The 25,099-nt window shown below is 36.8% G+C and overlaps 3 protein-coding genes across 3 annotated transcripts; all 3 read right to left on the bottom strand.

The window, feature by feature from the left end:
• Nucleotides 1-185: 185 nt before the first annotated feature.
• On the bottom strand, nt 186-16,373 carry CHR5 (chromatin remodeling 5). Its single transcript, XM_088492899.1, has 31 exons — nt 15,923-16,373; nt 14,273-15,139; nt 14,073-14,131; nt 13,393-13,845; nt 11,864-12,088; nt 11,635-11,718; nt 10,854-10,913; nt 10,655-10,758; nt 10,372-10,423; nt 9,459-9,522; nt 8,725-8,818; nt 8,562-8,649; nt 8,353-8,487; nt 7,832-8,023; nt 7,666-7,733; nt 7,226-7,319; nt 6,997-7,121; nt 6,837-6,900; nt 6,062-6,274; nt 5,517-5,759; nt 5,332-5,442; nt 5,068-5,157; nt 4,698-4,880; nt 4,477-4,557; nt 4,089-4,325; nt 3,155-3,310; nt 2,886-3,063; nt 2,617-2,798; nt 1,576-1,929; nt 1,393-1,486; nt 186-1,218 (listed from the first exon to the last, which is right to left on the bottom strand). The coding sequence occupies exons 2-31, from the start codon at nt 15,009-15,011 to the stop codon at nt 737-739; spliced, it is 5,304 nt and encodes a 1,767-aa protein (XP_088349025.1). The 5' UTR covers nt 15,012-15,139; nt 15,923-16,373; the 3' UTR covers nt 186-736.
• Nucleotides 16,374-21,084: 4,711 nt separating this feature from the next.
• Nucleotides 21,085-22,122, bottom strand: LOC107606476 (uncharacterized). Its single transcript, XM_016308538.1, has one exon. The coding sequence runs from the start codon at nt 22,120-22,122 to the stop codon at nt 21,085-21,087; it is 1,038 nt and encodes a 345-aa protein (XP_016164024.1).
• A 1,321-nt stretch (nt 22,123-23,443) lies between these two features.
• LOC107606477 (pentatricopeptide repeat-containing protein At2g34400) lies at nt 23,444-25,099 on the bottom strand. The gene has a single exon (XM_016308539.2). The coding sequence runs from the start codon at nt 25,097-25,099 to the stop codon at nt 23,444-23,446; it is 1,656 nt and encodes a 551-aa protein (XP_016164025.2).

The raw sequence follows: 25,099 nt of genomic DNA, 5'->3' as shown, positions 1-25,099 counted from the left end.
CCTACGGCAAAACAACTACCTTGATGATAGCTTGTCAGACCAACAGGGGGAAAAAAATATCCAACAGAAAGTCAGAAACAGAAATTTGCTAGACATGAGGAACATGTATTACGAATCACCTAGGTACATGCGTTTTATGAATTACAGGAAAAGCACCAAAATCCCTCTGACTAAAAGCGAGAAAAGTAGCAACTAGGGAAGAAGCCTAGTTTAATTTTCATTCACTTGAAAGAGCTACAAAATCTTGAGATTTTAATAATTACCACAAAATCAAATACACTTCTGTCGGCATCAACTAAAATACTTTATGGAGTGAGCAGTTAAGTTCAATGAAATTGCAAAACTGACAATGTACACTTTCCTAAGTATGTCTATAGCAAGTGGGTAATATTCTTTGTTCTATTCAAGATTTTTGCTTTCTAAACACTTTGATTGGCTCATCTTCACAAGAGGGTAGTAACTGAAAGTAGAAAAACAAAGAAACTCTGCAAGACTCAATTTCATCTTGCGCCAGATCTTCATCGGCTTCAGCCACGTGTTTCAAGGATGGAAATCCCATATGCTGGGATATTTCTCAGACCCACCAAAGGACACCAAAAATGGATCTGCAAGCTCTTATTCCCATGGGTGGAAAAAAAATTCCAGAGAATATACAATAGCTGAAGCTGTGTGCATGTTGAGTGAAAGCTAGCTGCCTACACTCAAAGAACCAGCCACATTGAACCCAAAAAGCTAGCTACTTTATACCTGAAGAGAAGCCTTGCCTTGAAGGAAAGCCCCCACCAGGTTGTGCCCTAAACGGTTTCTCACCGGCAAAACGTTTGTCAGATGGTCCAGCACCAAGGATACCAAGTGCACTAGGATCAGTGACACGAATACCGTTGCTCATGGTTCTTTGAGGTGGTGGCTGACCCTGGAAATGGTCCTCACTTTCAGCTCTTCTTCTTCGTTTCCATGCCTCAGATTTCCCTGTACTATTAACTGGTTCTGGCATTTGGTAGGTTGTAACATTTTTGAATCTTCTTGGCCTCTCCAGTTGGTGAGCAAATGGGTTTCCATTTCTGCCAAATGAAAGAGATGCTGAACCATTGGCATTTGAGGGGCCAACCCCTGCCTCATCTTGTTGCTCCTGTTTAAGTTTGGAATATATTTGATGAAGCCTCTCCCCTGAAAGATGGGAAAAGGTGGAGACATATTTCCACAGCCGAACAGTCATTCCTGTAAATCGGCAAGAAAGTATAAATTTTAATAGGGATCTAGACAGGCCAATACTTGTCCTTAAGAGGGAAATACGAGACCAGGCGCAAAAAAAAAGGATCCAGAGACATACAAAGAACAGTATCTTCTCATTGAAATGAATAAACTCAATTTCAACAGGGAAAAAGAACTTACTATCTTGCTTATATGGCTCTTCTTCATGATCAATGACAATTTCATCTATCCTTCGCCCAAGTTGTTGTAAATAGTTACGTATTTTTGAAAGCACCTAAAAGTTGATGGGCGAAAAGTAAATAGAGACAACATATTTGAAATGTACATAACAAGAGGAAAGACGTAATCCTGCTAAAGATATACCTTTTCCTTTGGAAGATTTGCACTGGTTGTCTGCAACCTGTGAAGCCGTTTCAAAGTTTTCATTTCTTCAACCATCACATCTTGACACCATTCCATCCACTTTACTTCCTTGAACTGCTCATATACTTCCTCGTCATCTGACATTTCGCCCTCCTCTTTTACTATAGGTTCAACCTTCTGCGGTCTCTGAGGTCTATCCTTTCTCATTGGGACATTGACTTTAGCAGAACCCATTTTCTTCTTCTCCTGCCCACGCAACAGTGGCGTGTTGTTCATCATATGTTCTCTTTCTTTCTTGGAAGGTTTCCGTCCAGCCCTGGTATTAGCATTTTTCACACCAAGAACAGCAAGTTCCTAGACAGAAAGAAGAATGAAAACATCACAGCAGGTCACAAGCAATAAAATTGATTACAGAATAAGTTGAAGCATCAATCAACAATGAAGAACCAAACTACCAAAGAAACAACTGAAAAGCACTGCACATTCAACGTCATAAATATTGAAAAGGGAGAGGATTCAAGAGATCTTATAAAGACACAAACAAGAAAAGACTATCAACTTGATTATATACATAGAAAGTACATTTGATGAATAGAAAGAAAGTCAATTCACACTTTAAAGAAGTTTTTCCTCCCTTCCAAGTCAACACTCAAACCGTGCCAGTCCCATGCTTTCACTCCTTCCCCCCATCTCCATCCCCACATGCCTCCTTTTATACTCATTCCCTAATCCCCTAAACCAAATTCCATTCTCGTGCCACTACTTTCCAGCCCTCCAATCCCATTAAGACCTCCTTGCTCTAAGTGTTGCTTCTATGCCTCCTATTTATTTGTTTCGAGTATAAACCTATATTATTGGGCATGCAAGCATCAAGTATTTACTGAAATTGAGAGAAAGAATGATAGTGGAAAAGAGCATACTGCATATAGAGATGAAAGGAACAAGTTTAAGATCCCTTAAAAGATTTTCCAGCTATACATACTGCATATAGAGAAAGCAAAAGAACATAATGCTGAGATTATAATTGAAGAAATAGCAGACCTGCTCCAAAAGGGCATTTGCGCGATCTCTCAAATTTGGAGCTCGTGGCAAGAAAGTTTCATGGTGTTGGAGTTCTGCTGGTGCAATTTTTTTGTTAAGACCAAGCCGTTCATCTAATCTAATCTTTTCCCAATTACCAAATCCATGAAAATGTATTCCAAGAAGCAATCTTGCATCATCAACTGTCCATGAACAAGATAGAGTCAACAAAAGCAACAAACAAGTAACCCATTGGAATGCACAATACAAACTACAGAGGATAGACATACTTTGGTTCCATCCACAACCTTTCGACCAGTTTGAAGGCTTGAGATATGATAAAATACGGAACTGTTGAATGGGATCTTCATACCGACTAATGCGCTTTGCTAGGAGTTGAAGTTGCTGGACACGGGCAAGTAGATCATTCGCCTTCACTGGGACACCGAAAAAATCCAGCAAAGGCCCCTGGTTGCAATACTAGACGGTATAAGTATCAAAGGAAATTAGGTAAATAAATAAATAAAATAAATTTGTATAGAAAATATATATAAACAACCTTTGGATCCAGACTGCCAAGTTCTGCTGCCTCTGTACAACCCTCAATTAGAGCATTGAAGAGTTCACACTGTGCTTCAAGTGAAGCAGCTCCAAGTGCACCACCAACCTCAGCAACAATCAAGTCAATTTGGCTCTCATTCCCATATTTCATAACCTGGTCATTTTATTGGGTAGAACATACAAAATATTAAGCGCAAAGAAACTAACACGGAGCACATACATTACACATGTACAAAAACAGCAAGGACGGACAGATACATAGCCAAGCACTTACAAGCATACAAGACATACAACCCATCCCTACCCCAACTTCAAAATGCCAACAAAATACTCCGCTACAATAGATGTCAAGAAACAAATACAGGTGATCATATAAAATACCATCAATGAAACAAGTGTAGCAAACTACACAAACAAGGCAGATACTTTCCAGATGCATTTTAATGACTTCCTTATACAATTCATGGAAGGAAATGAAAACCAAACATCAATTGTTTCAGATTCACACACAGGAAATAGAATGTGCTTTATCTCTGCTAAATTGCATGCAAATAACTACCCATTACCCAAACTCCGACCAAAGTTTAGTTTGGCGCCAGCAGCCACAACAAGCTACTAAGTAAAAAATTCGAGCCTCACATCATCATATCCTCAGGACAAGTAAAGGCTCCAGCAATCTAGTTTCCTTCTGAGCATCTACACCCCTACAGCCCTACCTCCACTCATTTTACAGTGGAAATGCATAAAGTTTAACTGATGATCCTACAGTGTATAACTAGCCATTTCTTTAGCATGAGACTGATTTGCCTTAACTGCTTAAAATTATCAACATACTTATCATGTAAATACAAGAGGGTCCTCAACCATTGGGGCACACCAAATGCAACAGACTTTGCTTAGAAATTATTGAAAACTGAGTCATTGAATCTTACTGAACGAGAAAAACGGAGTGCATCTCTTTTAGATAAATTCCCATATGACCAATTTCTCACTTGGGCAGATGCTCCATCAATCATTGGTACTGCAGGAGCTGAGTACTCTGCTTTCCGGCGTTTCTGAGCTCGTTCAGGTGGTTCAGGATCCTTCTTTTTTCTTTTATTACTTCTTTCAGATTGATTATCCTCTGCATAGCTTTTAATATTCCTTGCAGAACGCGGAGCAAGAGCATCCTAAAAAAGGAAATAGAAAAATATAACCATGGAGGTATATATAATCCTCAAAACTCAACAAGAAACATCTAAAGAATAAATAAACCCATTTTTAAAGGAAGCATATTTCTTTTGAAGAAAAATATATCCATGGAGAAGAACAGGATCAAACCTCTGCTTGGACTATAGCATCGGGCTTAATCCAACGACTCCAAAAGCTTTCATCATCTTCATCGTTACAAAAATTGGCCACCTGGAAACAAGAAAATTAAACAGTTGAAATACCTAAGCAATTTACCAACCTGTAGAATGATTTTAACCCTTTATGAAATCAAAAAGAATTATATGAAAGTTGAGCAAAAAAATATCCAGAGTCCCATCCAAATATCTTGCCTTAAATGCACTTAATAATTCATTTCCTTGTTCTCCCTCAGCTTCCTTCTCTTCAACCTTCTCTGCTCTTTCAAGAATCTCATCTATATCCAAACTTAAGAGTCGTTTCTTGCTTTCTTCGTCATTTCTTTCTTCCTTAAAAAGCTCCTCTGCTCCAAATCGTAATATTTTGGATAGCTCATTCTGTCATGTAAAAAACAAAACAATTGATATTGTAATTAAATACAAACTAAAACGAAAATTGAATTGAATCCACAATTTATACAAATATGGTATCAACCAGTAGTTTCATTTTTTAAAATTATGTACTAAGACTTGATAGAGGGTGACAAAAATAGGTAGAAGTAGAAAGATTTCACAATGCCCTTACTTTGTCAAAAAAGCATCCTCCTTTTTTTGCTTCTTTCTTCTCCAGTCTACCCTCTGCATTTAATTTTTGTATGACCAAGTGGTCAAGAACCTATAGAACACATTCACATGAAAAAGAAAATGTAAAATGTTACCCATATGGCATTGTCAATAACCAGGCAGATATATGATATTCACGTAAAAGCAAATATAATTGAAAGGTCAGGGAGCAAAGATATTTTAGAAGACGAGATAAAAGTTGGATATCCAATAGCTCTGAATATACCATCTTCTTTTTGGCACGTTCCAAAATATCCTCCTCAACACTTTTGCTTGTCACAAATCTATATATGTTCACAACTTCTTGTTGGCCAATTCTATGAGCTCTACTCATTGCCTGTAAGACACGCAGCAATCTGTAAGTACCCATTATTCTTTGTTGATTAATAATGAACCAGATGAGTTATCTACCTGCAGATCATTTTGAGGGTTCCAATCTGAATCAAATATAATGACAGTATCTGCAGTTGCAAGGTTGATACCCAGACCTCCTGCACGTGTTGAAAGGAGGAAACAAAAATCCTCACTTCCAGGTGCATTAAAGTGATCCATTGCCTGCTGACGAAGCTCAGCTTTTGTACTGCCATCAAGTCTCTGAAATTGAAACCCGCGTAACGACATATACTCTGCGAGTATATCCAACATCCTGACCATCTGCATTACACCTATGATAACTCAGTAATTGATGAACCAATTCTTAAAGCATTTTATATATGTTTGCAAATTAAAGCAAAAAAGGATAGTTACAGTCTTACAAATTGCATGTGTAAACAACAATAGACAATCTCCAAAACACCTAAAACTAGATTCACCCTTTACGATTATTTCAACCGAACTTAAAAGAGTGTGTGCAACCTCAGTAATAAACGACAGTAGTAGTACAATGTAAAATTGTGAGCTAGAAGCTTCCGAAAGCCATCTAACAAGCAAGTCCACATCAATTTCAACAAACAAACCTGAGAGAAAATCAGAACACGATGCTTGGTTTCATGCAATCTGACAAGTAGCTTGTCAAGTATGACAAGCTTGCCACTGCTAAAGACAATTCTCTCTCGCTTACTGTTGTCACTACTTCCAGAGTCCCCACCATAGCCATGGTCAGCACTTTCAAACAGGAAGGGATGGTTACAGCATTTCTTTAATTCCACTACAATATTTAGAAGGGAAACCTGAAACATAGAAGAAACAGAATACAACTGAATTTAGTAATGAAGATAAGGAGAAAAATATTCAGACGTATATATATGCAATATAAAATCAATCCTCTCAATTCAACAGTGGACACAAACAAGAAAATTTTTCAGTTCAACTGGCAATATAGAGATCAACATTTTCTAGATTCTTCCACTCCAATAGCATTGTATTACAGTTTAAAAAGAAAGATATTTTATCTTATTGACACACTGTAAATGTTAATGCATGTCCATCCACCACCTATTTTTCATTAAATGAAAGAAATATAACTTCTAAATAATAAAAGAAACCCCAACAGCTCAGCTTATTACCTATAAGAATGAATGGTGAATGGAATCAAGAAACCACACATGAAATCCAAGTAAAAGCATTATATTAAAAAAAATGAAAATGAATATAGACAATATTTATAACAAGGACAGTACTGACATTTTACAGCCCAGTCTATCTAAAACATCAATGCTAAGAATGGATTTAGGATAAATGTAGGTTTATTTACAAATTTTGCTGTGATAGAATCAGTAGAAGAATTACAACCTGATTCCCGCGAACTCCTTTGTTCAAATCATGAAAATTGCGCTCCAAAATCCACTTATAATACCTACAAGAATGGAAACACCAGCAGAAACTTAGAAGGTAACTTACAGGAATAACTTTCAAACACAAAAATCTTCCCCAAACTAAAATTTCCACTTACTGTTTCTGAAGAGGAGACATTTCAACCCTAAGGATACGTTCAATTTTAGGGGGTAACGATTTCTCGACATCTTTGATAACTCTTCGCAGTATGTGAGGCCTCAATTCCATATGAAGATTTGCAAGCTAATGATAAAGTAATATATCAACAGTGAATTACACTAAGCGTAATATCAAAACCAGAAAAAATAATTAATATGAAAGATCAGGGTATTGGTGACAACTTATACCTCATTCTCATTGAAAGAACTCAGATTCTTATAGTTCTGTACGAAATCATCCTTGCTACTGAACTTGTCAGGATCAAGGAAGTGCAGCAAAGCCCTATAAACAAGGAATAAGGGGAAGGGTATTAGTACCCAGACAAGAAGGAAAAAAAGAAATTACAAACAAAATAACAGAACCTACTTAGGAAAAAAAAAAGGGAAAAAGAAAAGGCAAAAAACAACCCAGACAAGTGGACGTGATATGACAATAAACCAACAATCATGGACGACTCAGCTAATCAGGCATCAAGCATCTGACTGGCTGAAGGATAATCTAAATATAATGTGCAATCAACATTTTTCTGACAATTATCTGAACATGAACATCAATAAATCATACAAATCCAGGAAAACGAAAATTCCATTTCGACAAGCATAACATAAAAGGAAACTGTTATTAATACCATAGTTCTTCAACACTGTTCTGTAGAGGAGTTCCAGTGATAAGTAACTTGTTCTTGGTGCTAAATTCCTAAAACATAATAGAAAACACAAACCATCATAAGAAGGAGATGGACCTCAGTATCATAAGAACTACTTAACAATAACATTAAGTGAGAAGTTACATACTGAAAGTGTTGTATATAGCTGCGCCTCACTATTTTTTAGTCTATGAGCCTCATCTACCATCAGATAACTCCATCTGATCTTGGAGAGAACAACCTTGTCTTTCAAAACTACTTCATATGTAGTCAACAGCGCATTGAACTTAATAGGTTTTCCAGGCTTTTTATCATTGTAAAATTCATATTGTTGACAAACCTATCACAACACAGAAAAAATCAAGATTGATTACAATAACACCGTAATACAACATAAAAGATAGCTTACTTATCTTCTCTAACATCAAGCAAGATAATAAAAAATACTAGGACGAAAACACAGAAGCATGCAGATTCAAGAAAATTCACAATATAAGCTACATAAAAATGTTCATAACTAAGTCAGTGCAAGATTCCTTTTGATGTTACTCACTTGGCAGTTAGCATACTTAGCCAGGCTGATAAATCTACTTATAATATACTAACATATATGACAGAACATAATACTTCATTCCCATATAAACCAAAATTCACACATATATGCCTCACCTCTCGACTTGCACGAGTTCCAACATATATAATGATATTCATATCAGGAAGCCACTTCCTGAATTCTTTGGCCCAGTTTGATAAAGTAGACAGTGGTACAACTACAAGAAAAGGGCCATGGATTTGCTGGGCATTCTGTATAAAGAAACAAGTGGATTAATTTAACATTCTGCAAGTGTATTTGTAACCTAACAGAGAAGATACGGTACCTGTAGAAAACCAAGCATTGAAACTGACTGAACAGTTTTACCAAGACCCATTTCATCAGCTAAAATGACATTCGTATCATTTCTCCAGCTGCAAAATAGAATAGATAGATTCAGAACGCAAAAAGGACAAGCATATCCTATGTAAACCTACAAACATGCAAACCTGTTAACAAGAAAATTCAGACCCTCAAGCTGATAATCACGGAGCTTTCCACCCCTCAACCATTCGGGTTGTTCCTCAAGCTTCCGCAGACTTACTACACAATTCATCCATAAAGTAGAAGTTCGAAAATCAGAATTTAGAGAGGTAATATTACATGATATAATTGTACTGTTATTAATAATGATAATAAATAACAACACTCCATCAGGAAAACAAAGGAATACATAACACCTAAAAGAAACAAAAAGTGACCAAATATAGGAAAATCAAACACTCAACCTCATGCCTTAATAAAAGAATACAGAAAATATTATCCTTGAAAATTACATATGCAAACTAAAAAACAGAGACTAATCATGTCTGATACTGCTCCTGTGATATGTGATTTTTTTTTTTGAGGAGGGGGTGGGGCCGTGGGGGGAATTATAGCAGCTTTGTGCTATATTATGCTAATGATTTTCAGCTATAGTAGTCTTCAGAACTACAAAGAGAAGCTATGCAATAACATAGAAAAATTAGCAAAATTTTACCAGACTACTGATGCTTTTTTTCCAACAAATCAAGGAGGATAAAAGATATGTACTAGCTGAATGATAAGAAAATAAACAGCACTGTGCAAACAACCATGCCAACTGTAAAGCAAGGATCAATTGAAATGCCAAGGGTTCCATTGGAAAAAAATGGAAGAGTAGGGCAGAAAATACTGAAACATGCAAACAGCAATTGATACTAACATTTGCTCTTCTTGCGCTGGGAATCTACCGTCTTTCCTTGAACAGACATTGCAGCTTCACGAGCCTGTTCAAATATGATAGAACAAAAAATTTAGTACACAGTAAAGTATACAAGCAGACAACTGATAAGACATCCAAGCAACACAATAAAACCAACCACCGTCCAGCCTTACACCAGTGGGTGGTTTTATATTAGAAGATACACCAAGAATACTCTACCCGGGACATATCATCCACTAATGTAGTCACCAAGCATTATTAACAGCCTAGTTTAGTAGTTTTAAGGGGATTGGTGGCAGAAATACACAATACAACTTAACATCAGATGTAAGCATTTAGATTTTGGTGATATGTCCAACATTAGAGTCACAAGGATACCCTAACGAGAAGTTAAAGGGAACACACACACTGATTCCAATGTCAATGTTTCACTACCAATTGCTATGTATCAGCAAAGTATCTACCGGCTCAAAAAATGTGCTACTAAGTATTGATACCATGACGAATGGAATCTTTTCAATAATAGTCACCACTTTGACTTTCTCTCTTATGTCCTCCTTCCTTATTCTATCCATTCGAGTATAGTAACTCGTCTCCTAAAGCATCCTCATCTCAGCCACACTAAGTTTATGCTTATGTCCACCTTTTACTGCCCAACACGCCATTCCATTTCCATATAGCATACCACATAATTGTTTGAATTAATCAAAATCATAACTTGCGCAATATCCATGCTATATCATACCCATCCAAAGTCATGTTTAGTTTTTACCGTTCCAACATTCAACATGTGTGTCACACTCCTTATACACATGCCACACTAATTTCTGTATAGTTGCATACCCAGCCCTAGAGAGAGAGAGAGAGAGAGAGAGAGAGAGAGAGAGAGAGAGAGAGAGAGAGAGAGAAATACCTTATATTCATCAATAGCATGTTGAGCAAAAGCAATATCAGTGTCCTTTTCCCTAATATCAGTTGAGCAAAACCAAATTAAGTGTGAAAATATACCTAATAACAGTTAAACCACATTCAACTGTAAAAAGCAACTCCATATGCAATAGGGGTATGAAGTTGTAAAAAGAAATGCACCAATGATGCATAGATTTTAATCCTTCCTCCTTTCTATTATGAAGAAACTGGATGCAGATAAAACTAACTGGGAAAAAAAGCATTACAAAATCAGTAGTATAATGTACCAGGTCGCTTCAGCATAGGATAATCCTTGCCACTTGACCAAGTATTCAGGAATAACATTGCCACCATTATCTTTAATGATCCTATCTGAAATTATTCTTTCCACCTGAAATTCCAAAGCTCAAAGTAAGAATATTTCAAACATAACAAGTAAAAGGGATTACAAAAGCAATAACAATCATGAACTGCAGGAAAGCAAACCTGACTGTTTTGTTTAATAATATCTAAATCCATCTCCTTACTCACGTCATTGACCTCAATCTGCATTTGGAGCCAAGAAGCCATTAAAAAGTAAACACTGACCCAAAATACCGAATTAACTGTTTTTGTATTTGCGGAAATGTTAAGAGAAAATCCTGGATAAAAGCACATGCACAAAGACATCTTAGAAGATAAGTTAAAATATAAGTTCCTAGTTGCTATCTAAAATTTCATCAAAACTATATGGAGCTAGAACACAGATTAACATACAATGTCAACACTTTTAAAAATAAATATAATTAAATAAAAACTCATTCATAAGTTAACCCCCCAACCCAACAGCTTAAAAGATAAAAAAGATTGTCTACATGCTTCAACGAATTATTGATGAGGCCAGATGCAAGACGCCTCTCTCATGTTGCAGATACAAAAAAGAAATAAATTGAAGAAATTAAGGTGAAAAAAATAAAAGTAAAAATGAAAACAACATTAAAGGGCAAGAATAATTTATAATGGATGATCGGCCACTTCGCACAATCCAGTGAATAGACCCTTCCACAAAGAAGATTTCACTACAACGTGCTAATAATGGTATTATAAGAATAACCCGTAAGGCAACTGTACCAGAAGCAACCTTCCAACAACAACATGGAGTTATAAAATAAACTACTTCCCTAAATAAATTTCCGCAAAAGATTTTGTAGTATTGCAGTATCTGACTATCTATAGTGCCCTAACAATAATTGAATAGTATCTTAAAATATCCTCCTGCAAATATTACCTCCTCTCTTGAGATTGTCTTCCTGTATCTAATGTCCTCCATTATCTTCTTAGTATAATTCAAAACCTTCTTGAAACCACTAAGCTGTAATATCACACAAATAGAATGCATTACATTTCAACCGGAAAAGAAAAAAGGTAGTAATAGAAGAAGAATGCTGAAAGATGAAGGATTAATAGAACCAAAACTATAGAGAATACAAAATAAACTATAGGAAAAAATTTCATACATTTTGCAGCTCAGCAAAAGACTTCCACTGACAGTGCAAATGCGACTGGCCCTTCCATTTTATCAAGAATTCCATCTCGCTCCAATCAATTTCAGACTCAAACAAGTGATTCATCAAAACAGGCTCTGTTGATCTATTATTCCTTTGAGCATCTTCAGCCATGCCCTTCGGCTGATGCCAAAGCACTTTTTCAATAGAGTCACCATCATCCTCTTCAATCTCTTCCTGAAAAATATTCTAAAAGATCATGCCAATTTTGTGTATATATAAAAGAAGAATTTCATTAAATAGAGTAGGAAATTACAAGATAGAGGATAAGCGTTCCTCTATACAAGAGCAAAAGCCAATCAAAGGAATTATCTATAAAGCATAACTTTCCAAACTCTCAGCATGTCTGAGAGGGAATCTTATATAAAGATTGGGAACTTTTACACCATATAGATTCCAGATATCTAGTCATATCCCATTAAAATAGCTTGTCATAAAAAATTTCATCGAAGGTGCATGCTATAAAAAAGATCACACCAATATAGATAATTCAGGAGTGTAAAGTAAGTAGGGTGAAATCATAGTAATGTAAAAGAGATAATAAGTTTGCTCAAGAACCAAAAACTCTTTTCATCCAGCAATCATCATGGGTAGATCAGAGTATGTCGAACCTTTGATAGATACAATTAACTAGATTTTTTACAAGGGCCGGTGAAGCACACAACAAAGATATATACCCACTTGACATACAATTTATCAATTCTTCTGGAAAAGTGGTATAGTGCGTAAATGACAAATCTCCATCATGAAAGCCACAACAAATGAAATTGGCCACTTTACACTAAGCTCCATAATATGCCAACAAAACCTAACAATTGAGATCTCTCCACCACCACGCCTCAAATAAAAAAATTTTAAAAATGTAATAAAATAAAAATACTTTTCCCCAATTGAATTTTTACTAATGTGGATAGTTATCAAAGTGGCCAAAAACCATTCTCTATAGACAAAACATTCAAATTCATAAGCCAACAAAAGTAACCCTCTTCAAACCACAATAAGGATTCATTCTTTTTCACTTAAAAAGCAATATGAATGGGATAAAAGCATCAATTTCTAAACTGCACCCCTTAAAATACTCAATCTTCCATAAATAAATTTTAAACAAGCAAATTGTAGATTTGTCGCAACACTGTAAGCTCTAAGTAAATAAGGCAAATTTTATCATCGTTTTTAATTTGTTGCACAATATTCTTATGCAAAATACACCTATTCATGAAGGCTTGTGTTTCTGTATTTTCTATCTAATAAAACCTTTTTCTATTTATATTAAAAAAACAAATTCTGCAAAAAATTCCTTTCCAAAGAAGCATATAACTTCCTCACAATATTCTACTAAATGTTTAAAGTAACCTCTAGGATATCACATTGACAGTGCAATGCTGATTTTAGTACATTAATAACACCTAAAGATTTAACAGTACAATACAGACATCAGATAGACAAAAACCATGTTCAAATATGTCAAATGTAGGCTGTACCTTCTGTGACTTTTTCTTCTTCCCTTCATCAGCTTCTTCACTTTCTTCGCTTTCAACATATGATACCTTCCTAACTGATCTACTAGACGTGCGAACCTCACTGTTGCGCAAAGATAAACTACTGGCTGCAGAAGAGCGACCATTATTCTTGCGGACATGAGCTCCTCTCTTCTTTACGCTCTTGAAATCCTCATCACTATCACTGTCAGAATCATCTGCTGTTGATTCCTCATCTTCAAAAGATTTAACTCTTCTCTGTCGACCAGACGAAGCATATGTTTTGCGATCTCTACTAGACTTTATGCTTCGTCCAACTTTACCTCTTTGCCTTGCCTTAGGTTTTTTGGCATAGTAAGAATCGTCATCGTCGTCATCATCATCATCGTCTGAAACATCTAGATTTACATCACTGTCATCATCTTCATCAGAGCCTTCACCTTCCCAATCTTTATCCTGGAATAGCAGTTCAGCATAATAAGTTAGAAATTCACCAGAACAAAAACATATGTTAACTTCAAAGCTAATAGTACAGCAATTTTTTACCTCAAAATAACATATATAAACCCTTTGTCCCCCAAAAGGAACAAGATATATGAAAATTTAATTAATTAAAAAAAATGTTAGAACTGGGTAGCAAGAATGACCGCACACACAAAAAGGAAAAAAGAAAAACAAAGCACCTTGTTTGCAGCACGACCACCTGCTGCAGGCTCAAAGTCTGCATCATCTGGGTCATCTTCTGCAATAAGTGACAAAAAGATATTAAAAATGCATCATGGGTATATAACAAACCATAATAAGTAACAACGACAAGAAATTATTTTAAGTGCAGCATTTCCTTCTAAGAAAAAATTGTTATACAAATGCAGTGCTAACATACCATCTCCTTCATCCTCCTCCTCATAATCAGCATCACCGTCATCATCATCATTATCACCGTCATCATCTTCGCCATCATCTACAATTCTAGACCTCCTACGCCCAGTGCTGTTGGCATTGTTGGACATCCGTTGAGGCCATGAATTCAACCCGCTTGCTTTATGTGCCCCCTTGTAATGCAGCGAATCACTCTGCTCCTCCCCATCCTGCTCATAGTATTCATCAGACAACATCTCCTCAGCAGGAACATCAGACTGGCCTCTTGGAGCTTTTCCTGCTTCATTTTGTCCTTCATCATCCTCTGAGTCTAATCTGTCCCCTCTTCCATCAAACGAATTTTCTTCAGAGCCATCTTCATTTCTATATTCTGATCCACTTTTCGATTCCTGCCCAGAGTCAGAACCATCCTGAGGGCACATAGGCCGGCAGTCCTGAAAAAATGTTGAACCCCACTCTCCAACCATAGCTGTTTTACTACCAGTAGTCTCTAAGTTTGATTCTCTCTCACCAACTCCATCATCAGTTGTTGCTTCATTTTGCATTCCATTAACCCCATCTGGCTCACCATCACTCTGGTATTGTGCCTCCATGTTCATATCAAATTCCTTCTCACCAGACGTTGCATCCACACACTCATTACCTACTGATCTATGTACTCTATCAGCATTCTGTTCTTGGTCTTTATCTTCAATGACGCTATGGGAGACATTATCATTTAGAAAATTCCTAAAGAAAGCCATCCTGTGATGTATAACTAACTTAAATTTTCTTAACTTCAATCTCCGTCGCAGTGAAAGTGATTAATCATAGTAAACAAATTAGTCCTATATATTGCTTGATGCTTTTGTTTATGATGTCTCCCAAAAACCTGGAGAATAGTGATAAATGTTTAGTAGGGTCTTGAATTATGCTCAGCTGGAGCAGATACACGCAGTCATAACATAGGTATACTACAGAAATAATGCAAGTTAATTTCAATACACAAAAGAGAAAACACGAGGTAATAAGGACAAAGAGAAAATGCATTACAACAATTTTTAAGAACATTTCTTCTTTTCACAGAACTAATAAGGTGCACAGTTTTTAAAAACAAATTACAGTTTAGCTGAAAATCATTGCAAGCAAATGGTTTATGAGTGAGTTAAACTCTCTGTGCTATTAGTTTTCCACACACCTCCTGCCACCAAGCAACTGGCAAGAGGGAAGGCAAGTTCAAATTCAATTTTGAAGCTGGCAAAGCAAACTCAATTGAACTTATTATAGGCAGAAATCAATCCTGTCAACATCAAAGAAAGTTCACAAATTCTCCCATTCAGCAACGAGTGTAAGCACAGCTTCAAACCAGTGTCTAACGGTCAAAACTGAATTCAGCTAAAACCCACACCCTTGCAATGCACAAAACCATCAACACCAAATCAAAAACAAGTTAATCTCCCAAAATCAACGGAAAAAAGAATCAAGGCAGGGAAACCAACGGATCAACAAGCAAATTCAACGAAGCATATCGCTAAAACCCCTAACCAGAGGGAAAAAAAACAAACCTAAATCGACAATCGGAAAACCTAATTTCCGAAAGCGAATCACTACGCAATGAACGAATCGAAAGCGAGCACAGAGCGATTAAAGGAAAGAGAATAAGCGCAGCTCTAACCTTTCACCAAACAGAGAGCGAAACAGAGTTCTATGGAATTCGGCTCCGAAAGGAAAGGAACCGCGATGAACCGACGGTGCGCAGGTTAATAATCGTGCGCACCTCTTCCTCCGAACAATAGACTCACCGGAAACGAAATCGCCGGTGGCGGAAATCGAAATAAGGGAAAACGGAGGAACAGAGCAAAAAAATCAGTTTACGGTTTATAGGTAAACGCTAAAAAGTGAGATTTAGAATGAGGCAGGTGAGGCGGAGGTAGTGGCTGAGAATCGCCGGTTGCGACGGCGGCGGCGGTAACTTCCGATTTTGAGTGAAACGACGAGGGATTTGGATTAATCGACGACGATGTGAAGATGAAAGAAAGAACGAAAGAATGGAAAGGCGAATGAGAGAGAAAACAAAAACCAAAGTCCTTTTTTTCCCCTTTTCCCTAATTTATTTTTATTCATTTATATTTTTTTATTTTTTCTACAGAGACACGCAAAAAAGGGCACATTAATAATAATGACGTGAAAAAAATAAATAAAATTAGGCATTTCGTTTTTATTTTTTTAACTCTTTAACCAACGAGATAGGTCCACGTGACAATCAAACGGTGTTGGTAAATTAGCACCTTCTTATTTTAGTTTTAATTATCTATTTATTATTTAAGTAAAACGATATCATCATCATAAAATTGTAGATGTGAAAAGAGATACATTATTTCTATGAATTGTTCATGTGAAATATTTAATATCATCAATTAATTACACAATCTAAATTTTAGATTGTAGATCGACATATAAAAAAAAAGTATATTCAAATTTATATAATTTTATGCAATTATAACACATAATTAATTTACTCTAACATCCAATAAAATTTATGTGAATTGTCATATTTTGATGCATAATTAGACACAAAAATAATAATAGTAAAAAGGAGGGGTGTTTTGTAATTTGGAGAGGGCATGTGTGGAACAAGGATACATCAATCACCAAAAGGGAAGAGGGTGTTTTATTTTGTAGCAACGTGTTGGTGTTTCTCATCCCGGTAACTTTTGGTAAGGTCTAGGGCGTGGGGGTAGGAACGTTTTGGTTTATAGGCCAAAAATGACCTAACCCCACTATATGTGTAGAAAATGTGCAAACCAAATTGGGTTAATCAAGTGTATAACTCACTAATATGATTAAATAATTGTTGGAGTTCGATGACACTTGTATATAATAATTTATTGGCTAATCACGAATTCTTAAATTCTGATTCACAACGAATTAGTGTTTGACGTGTTAAAAAACAAAAAGAAAATATTTATCATTAAATACAACTATATTATTTATGTATAAAAAATTAATTACTACATCAGTTATTTATATAAAATTTATATAATAAATACAATTTAAAATATATAAAATAATATATAAATATAATAACATAATATTTTTACATACACATAAGTTTTAATAAAAAAATATAAATACATATTAAAAATATATAAATATATAATAAAATAATATATTCATATATAATAACTAATTTAATAGCTAAATTTTATTAAGTTTAATTACTCTGTTGGTCTCTATAGTTTCGTAAAATTTTCAATTAGGTCCTTATATTTTTTTTCTTTTTAATTGAGTCTCTATACTAAATTTTTTTTTCAATTAAGTCCTTCTTAGTAGTAATTGGCTTAATTTTATAGGGACCCAACTAAAAAAAAGAATTGGTATAGGGACCTAAATAAAAGGAAAAAACCTGTAGGGACCCAATTAAAAAAAAATTGGTACAAAGACTCAGTTAAAAGGGAAAAAAGTATAGGGACTTAATTGAAAATTTCGTGAAACTATAGGAACCAACAGAATAATTAAACCATTTTAATATACACATAATATTTTTACATTAAATAACATATATTATTGTTAAGTTCACCTATATTGGTGTGATCTAGTGATAAATTTATTAGATATTCTGATTTTACCTGAAATATTTAAAAAAAGAATGTTGTTAAATATTATGTGATTATATATCGTAAGATAATCGATGAGACAGAAATATTATAGATAAAAATATGCTTAGAAATTAATTAAAATTGTTTAGAGTTATCTTTTTTTAAAAGATATTCTAAGAAAATATCTTTTTATTTATCAATTATATTTGGATATAACAATATAAAAGTACTTGTAGTTTATTTATTATGTAAAAAATATTTTTATTTTTATTATTAAAATTTTATTAAATACACTTGTTCTTGCAAGGATACAACATCCGAACTATGCTTCGGCCTGCTGTCAGCCTCGTCTTCAGGTAGCTTCGGCTGAGCAGACGTCACCCTTGGGAACCTAGATCCGAGCGTGGTACCTGTAAAAGGGACTTCGATGCTCAAGTCAGTAAAGGAAATAAATAAGATAAATAAAGTAAGAAGTGTGTATTGTCGAGAGTATAATTCTGAAGTAGAATTATGGCTCTGAAGTCTTTATGACTTTCAGGGGATGAAGTCTATCTCTGTATGTTTGATCTCATTGCTCTTATAGATTTAAGATGTGAGTTGCGTAACGGTTGGTTTGAGTGAATCTCGGCGCAATCCGAGATTCTCTGGGGAGTTATGTTTATATGCTAATCTTTTCTGTTGAGTGTGAATTTGGATTTTCACAACGTGGCCGAGTTATACGTCGGAAGTTTCCTAGTTCTCTAAAATTGACTGTTTACCTGTTGTACTACGAGGAGTGAGTCACAGTGTACTCTTAGGTTGGAGATTCCTGCTTCTTTGGCCAACCTCAAGCCTGCTAGTAGGGCTTCATATTCGGCCTGATTGTTAGTTGTTTCAAAGAGGAACTTGATTGACTATTCGGCGTGTACTCCATCGTCGTATCTAAGTAGGATTCCTACTCCGCATCCGCTTTCGTTGGATGCGCCATCCACATATAGTTTCCATGTCTTGATGTGTTCTGCCTTGACTGTGAATTCTGAGATAAAGTCGGCTAAGGCTTGGGCTTTAGGTGATCCTCTTGATTGGTAGGATATATCGAATTCAGAGAGTTCAATTGCCCATTTTGTCAGTCGTCTTGCTAGGTCCGACTTTGATAGTATTTGTCGCAGAGGGTAGCCTGTCCGAACTATGATCGGGTGTGTTTGAAAATAATGCCTCAGACGCCGAGCAGTTATCACTAGTCCGTATGCCAATTTTTCTATCATTGGATATCTTGTCTCGGCATTCTGTAAGACTTTGCTTACAAAATACACCGGATGTTGTTCTTTTTCCATTTTTGTTACAAGAACAGAGCTAATAATGTTAGCTGTAATTAAAAGGAATAAGAAGAGTGGCTTACCTTGTTCTGGTTTCTTGAGTATGGGTGGTGATCCCAAGATATGCTTGAATTCGGAAAATGCTTTTTTCACATTCCTCTGTCCACGCAAATTTGTCTGATTTTTTCATAGTCTTGAAGAAATTATATGATCGTGTTGCTGCAGCTGGTAAGAATCTTGACAGGGCTGCTAGGCATCCTGTGAGTCGTTGTACTTCCTTGATCGTCTTTGGTGATTGCATGTTCAGGATTTCCTGGCACTTGTCGAGATTGGCTTCTATGCCTTGGTTAGTTAGTAAAAATCCAAGGAATTTGCCCTGCTGTACTCCAAATATGCATTTTTCCGGGTTCAGCCTCATGTTGTATGTTCGGAGTTGTTGGAATATCTCTTGAAGGTCGGCTTCGTGCTATTTTTCTAAACTGGATTTGACGACCATGTCATTAACATATATTTCGATATTCCGTCCGATTTGATTTTTAAATATTTTATTCATTAGTCGTGGATAAGTGGCCCCCGCGTTCTGTAGACCGAAAGGCATTACTTTGTAACAAAAGTTACCTTGGTTGGTTACGAATGCTGTCTTAACCTCGTCATCCGGGTGCATTTGTATCTGGTTATATCCAGAGTAGGCGTCCATGAAACTCAGCACTTGGTAACCTGAGGTGTCATCTACGAGCCTGTCAATGTTCGGCAGCGGGTACGAGTCCTTTGGGTAGGCCTTGTTTAGATCTGTGAAATCTATACACATCCTCCATTTCCCTGACCTTTTTCTGACTATAACCACATTTGCTAACCATGAGGAAAATCGGACTTCTCGGATGAAACCAGCATCCAACAGTTTTTGCGTTTCTATTGCTGCTGCATTTCTTCTTTCAGTGTCCAGATTACGTTTATTTTGTCTTATAGGTCGGGCGTTGGGGTTGACTGCTAGTTTATGGCATATGAAGTTTGGGTCCATTCCTGGCATGTCCGCTGGAGTCCAGGCGAATAAGTCGACATTGGTTTTTAATGTCTTCCAAGTTCTATTTTCTTCCTGCAGAGAAAGTTGAACCGATATTAGTATAGTGGTTTGTTTCATTTAATTGTATCTTTTCTAAGTCACCCGTTGGAGAGGGGCAACTGTTGTTGTCCCTAGGGTCCATTTCTGCCAAGGTAGGGTTGTTTTCTGAGTTGTACACTGAATGGATCCTCGAGATGGCTTCTTTTGTGGTTTTCCTCAGACTCGCGTTGTAGCATTGTCTGGCTTCCTTATGGTCGGCATGGACTATTGCTACTGTGTTATCCTGCAAGGGAAACTTGACACATAGATGAATAGTAGAAACAATAGCTCTAAATGAATTAAGAGAAGGGCGTCCTAGGATGATATTGTAAGGACTGGCACAATCGACTAGCAAGAACTGGACGTATAGTGTTTTGGAGTTTGGGGGTTCTCCTAGTGTTGTCCTTAACCATACATAACCTGATATAGGAACTCTTTCTCCCGAGAATCCTGCTAGCTCTCCTCCTGATGGTTGTAATGCCTTGTCACTTAGCTGCATCTTTTTGAAGGTAGAATAAAAAAGAACGTCGGCGCTACTTCCTGGGTCAAGTAGAACTTTCTTTATGGTTAGCTCTCCTGTATGTATTGAGATGACTACTGGATCGTCCAAGTTTGGTGCCTGCGATTTGAAATCACCGTCATTGAAACTGATACTTGCTGTTGAGGTCGGTATTGTTGGGTTTTGGTTGGACCCTTCCACTGACATCATAGCTCGATAGCTTCGTTTCCTGGCTGTGTTTGTGCTTCCTCCCCGGCGAAGCCGCCTGAAATGTAGTTTATGATTCCTTTCGAGGCAGGGGTTTCTACCGGGTCTCGGTATGTTCCTTTGTCTTTGCGTTCCGTGCTATATCTCGGTTTGCTCCTCAGCTATGTCCTTCCGATTTCTAGAGCCGATGTACTTGTCTAGTAGCCCTTGCCTCGCTAGTCTTTCCAGTAGGTCTTTGGCCACGACGCATTCATCTGTGGTGTGGCCGAACTTTTGATGGAATGCACAGTGTTTGCTCTTGTCCACGTATTTCTGATCCTGGTATGTCCCTGCCTTGACTGGTGGCTTTATAAGTCGGTTGTGAAGTATCTCCTTGATGATATCCTCTCTCCTGGTGTTGAACCTGGTATATGAATCAAATTTCGGTGTTAGTTTAGAAGGCTTTTTAAAATCTCTGTTACTTGACCTCGTCGGCCTGTCATCTTTCTTCCGTGATGGTAGTCGTTCGTTTCTTCGTGTTTCACGGAGTTCCTCTATTTCAATTTGTCTGGTGGCCTTGTCTCGGAATTCCTCCAGTGTTTTCGGTTTTGCCACAATTATAGCTTCCTGGAACTTTCCGGGTTGGAGACCGCTTTTTATGGCATGTAGCTGAAATTCCGGGTTGAGATCGGGGATTTCTATGGCTGCTATAGTGAAGCGCGTCATGTAATCCTTCAGGCTTTCGTGTTGCCCTTGTTTGATTGTGCTGAGATAATCCGGGTCCCTCACATAGATTTTAGATGCTGCAAAATGATTAATGAACATCTTGGCGAAGTCATCAAAACTGGTTACGGATCCTGCAAGCAAGTTAGAAAACCATAATAGGGCAGCTCCATCTAAAAACGTAGGAAAAGATCGACATAAGATTGGATCGGAGTCACTGTTGAGGAACATCATAGACTCAAATTTGGTGACGTGGACTTTAGGATCCCAGATCCCCTTATATGGTGCTAGGGTCATGGCTGGTTCACCGTCTTCCATTTTTTGGGGGTGTCTCCCCAGTCTTTGCGTTGGATTCCGATTGATGTTCGTCGTGTTGTTCAGCGTCTGTTCTTTTGCTATCTTTCCGATCTTCCTTGTTTTGCATTGCCGCCAGCAATTCGGCCATTCTCTGATTTTCCGCTTGGAGAGCGGCATTAGCGGCCAGAAGATCGGCGTGGGCTTGACTGGATTGATGAGTTTCCGAATAGTCCATCATACTCTTGTTATCTGCAAGGAAAAAAGGGAGGATAACAAAGAAGATGTGCGTTAGTAGGAACTGAGTTTGGGGTGAGGTGGAATTAACCAGGGCCCCACGGTGGACGCCAAATGTTCTTACAAGGATACAACGTCCGAGCTATGCTTCGACTTGCTGTCAGCCTCGTCTTCAGGTAGCTTCGGCTGAGCAGACGTCACCCTTGTGAATCTAGACCCGAGCGTGGTACCTGCAAAAGGGACTCCGACACTCAAGTCAGTAAAGGAAATAAATAAGATAAATAAAGTAAGAAGTGTGTATTGTCGAGAATATAATTCTGAAGTAGAATTGTGGCTCTGAAGTCTTTATGGCTTTCAGCGAATGAAGTCTATCTCTGTATGTTTGATCTCATTGCTCTTATAGGTTTAAGATGTGAGTTGCGTAACGGTTGGTTTGAGTGAATCTCGGCGCAATCCGAAATTCTCTGGGGAGTTACGTTTATATGCTATTTTTTTTCCGTTGAGTGTGAATTTGGATTTTCACAACGTGGCCGAGTTATACATCGGATGTTTCCTAGTTTTTAGGATACGGTACAACACTAAAAAATAAAAAAAATATATTAAAAAAATATTTTTTTTTATTGATTTAATGATACCCATCAAAAGGATAGAAGATATATATTTTGAAGGTAACTTTTTTAAAATTATTTTTTACACTTCAAAAGAAGAAAAGGGGACATTGAATGCACATATGTACCATCCCATTCTCTCCTTAGTTTTGTCCTAAGATGAAAATAACCCAATAATGATAGTGTTTGTTTTGTCTTTGTTTCTTTAATGATAATGAAGTGTTAAGGTTAAGCTTAAGTATAGCTTAACACGTTGAAAGAAAGTTGCTTTTTTTTTTTTTTCTTTTTTCCCCTCTCTTTTGGGTCGAAAATATTGTTTAGGCCTGGACCAAAAACTAAACACATTAATGTAGTGTTTCTCTATTTTTGCTTTAATTTTTATTATATTATAGCACAGCTGCACAGATTCTCAAAACTTTTTAAAAGTACCAACAATTACTTCATGAGGCCCAACCCAAATAAGACTTTTGTCATACTCATATCAGTTAATTCATTTTTATTACTTTTACACACATTTAATAAATAAATAAATAAAGTGAATATATTGATATACTAGTGAATATAATCCAAAATAGAACATGTAAATATAGCCTATAGGACATGAAATAAATTTACAATAAAGGCTCAATGGTATTAATATAAGTTATTTTGAACCATCAATCATCATTAGCATCAAAATTCAGCACATTATTTTCTTCATATATTCCATGCATGTGAATACACATGCTCTTTAAAGCATGATGATGCTCTCTTTCAATTTGAGTATGTGATTTATCATCCCCAGCAAGAAATGGATATAGGTAGCCTCCAATTTCAATCCAACTACATCCTGAACTTTTCTTAAGCCCCCTCAAATTCATCATTTCCCTAACCTCCTGAGTTTCACTCCATTCACCAACATTGGCATAAGAATTTGCAAGCAGCACATAGTTTGAAGAACTCCATGGTCCATTAATATGAAGGTTTTGAGATATATTCATTGCCATTGTTAAATTCCTATGCATCTTGCATGCTCCCAATAGTGTACTCCACATTACATCATCAGGCTTATAAGGCATTTGTAGCATAAGAGCCTCAGCTTCTTCAAGTAACCCTGCTCTTCCAAGCATGTCAACCATGCAATTATAATGCTCTATTTTGGGTTTGATCCTATGTTTATGAATCATTTGGCTGAAGTATTCACAACCCTCTTTCACCAAACCACTGTGACAACATGCACTAAGCACACCAGTGAAAGTTACATCGTTTGGCGAAATTTCGGATGCTGATGATGAACTTAATAGCATCATCTCATCATAAACATTCAAGGCCTTTCTTGCTTCACCATTCTGAGCATACCCACATATCATTCCATTCCAAACAACAATATCTTTCTCGGGCATTATCTTAAACATCATCAATGCATGGTCCATCTCGCCGCATTTAAAGTACATATCCGAAATTGCAGCCCCCACCACCAAGTTATCTTCAAATCCATGTTTCACGGCAAGACCATGGAGTTGTTTTCCTCTCTGTAGCAAGTTGGTGGCGGCACATGCGCTAAGCAAGCCGCCAAAGGTGAATGAGTTAGGCTCCACACCAGATGACTGCATTTTATGAAACAAGAAGATAGCATCATCCATATTTCCACTTTGTGAAAGGCCAGTAACAATAGTTGTCCATGAAAACGCATCCTTATGTGGTAACTCCTCAAGCAATGCCATTGCAGAGTCCACTAAACTGTGCTTAGAATACAACTCCAACAAAGAATTACAAATGTACTCATCAGAACAGAACCCCAACTTGATCACATTCGAATGGACTTGCATTGCTTCCACCACTTGCGACTGAGACGCTAGCGCATTCAAAACAATAGAATAAGTATACTCATCACCAAAATCTCCTTCCTCAAATAGCTGTTTATACAAATTGAAGCAGTCATCACTCAGCCCACACTTAGAGATACTAGACAACAAAGCATTTCTAGCAACCAAGTCTCTAACAGGCATTTCATCGAACACCTTCTTTGCATCTTCAAAAACACCAAAACTTGCATACATCTGCATAAGATTAGTCCACAAACAAGTGTCTGAAACCGAACAAAGCTTGATCATTTCACAATGAACTTGATAAACAAGACCCAGATGATCACAACAGGGGAGTACAATGGAATAGGTGAAGTTATCTGGCCTAACAAGAATAGTATTGTTCCTCATTTTGAGGAAAAGGATCATGGCTTCTTTGTTTCTATGATTCTTGAGACATCTTGAAATAGCAATGTTCCATGAATGGGGATCACTACTAAAGGGTGTTGTGGGAAACAAAGACAACAT

This window comes from Arachis ipaensis, chromosome B7, assembly GCF_059453495.1.
Source record: "Arachis ipaensis isolate K30076 ecotype BB chromosome B7, ASM5945349v1, whole genome shotgun sequence".
NCBI lineage: Eukaryota > Viridiplantae > Streptophyta > Magnoliopsida > Fabales > Fabaceae > Arachis > Arachis ipaensis.
The sequence above is the reverse complement of the archived record's forward strand: the minus strand, read 5'-3'. Positions and strand labels throughout refer to the sequence as shown.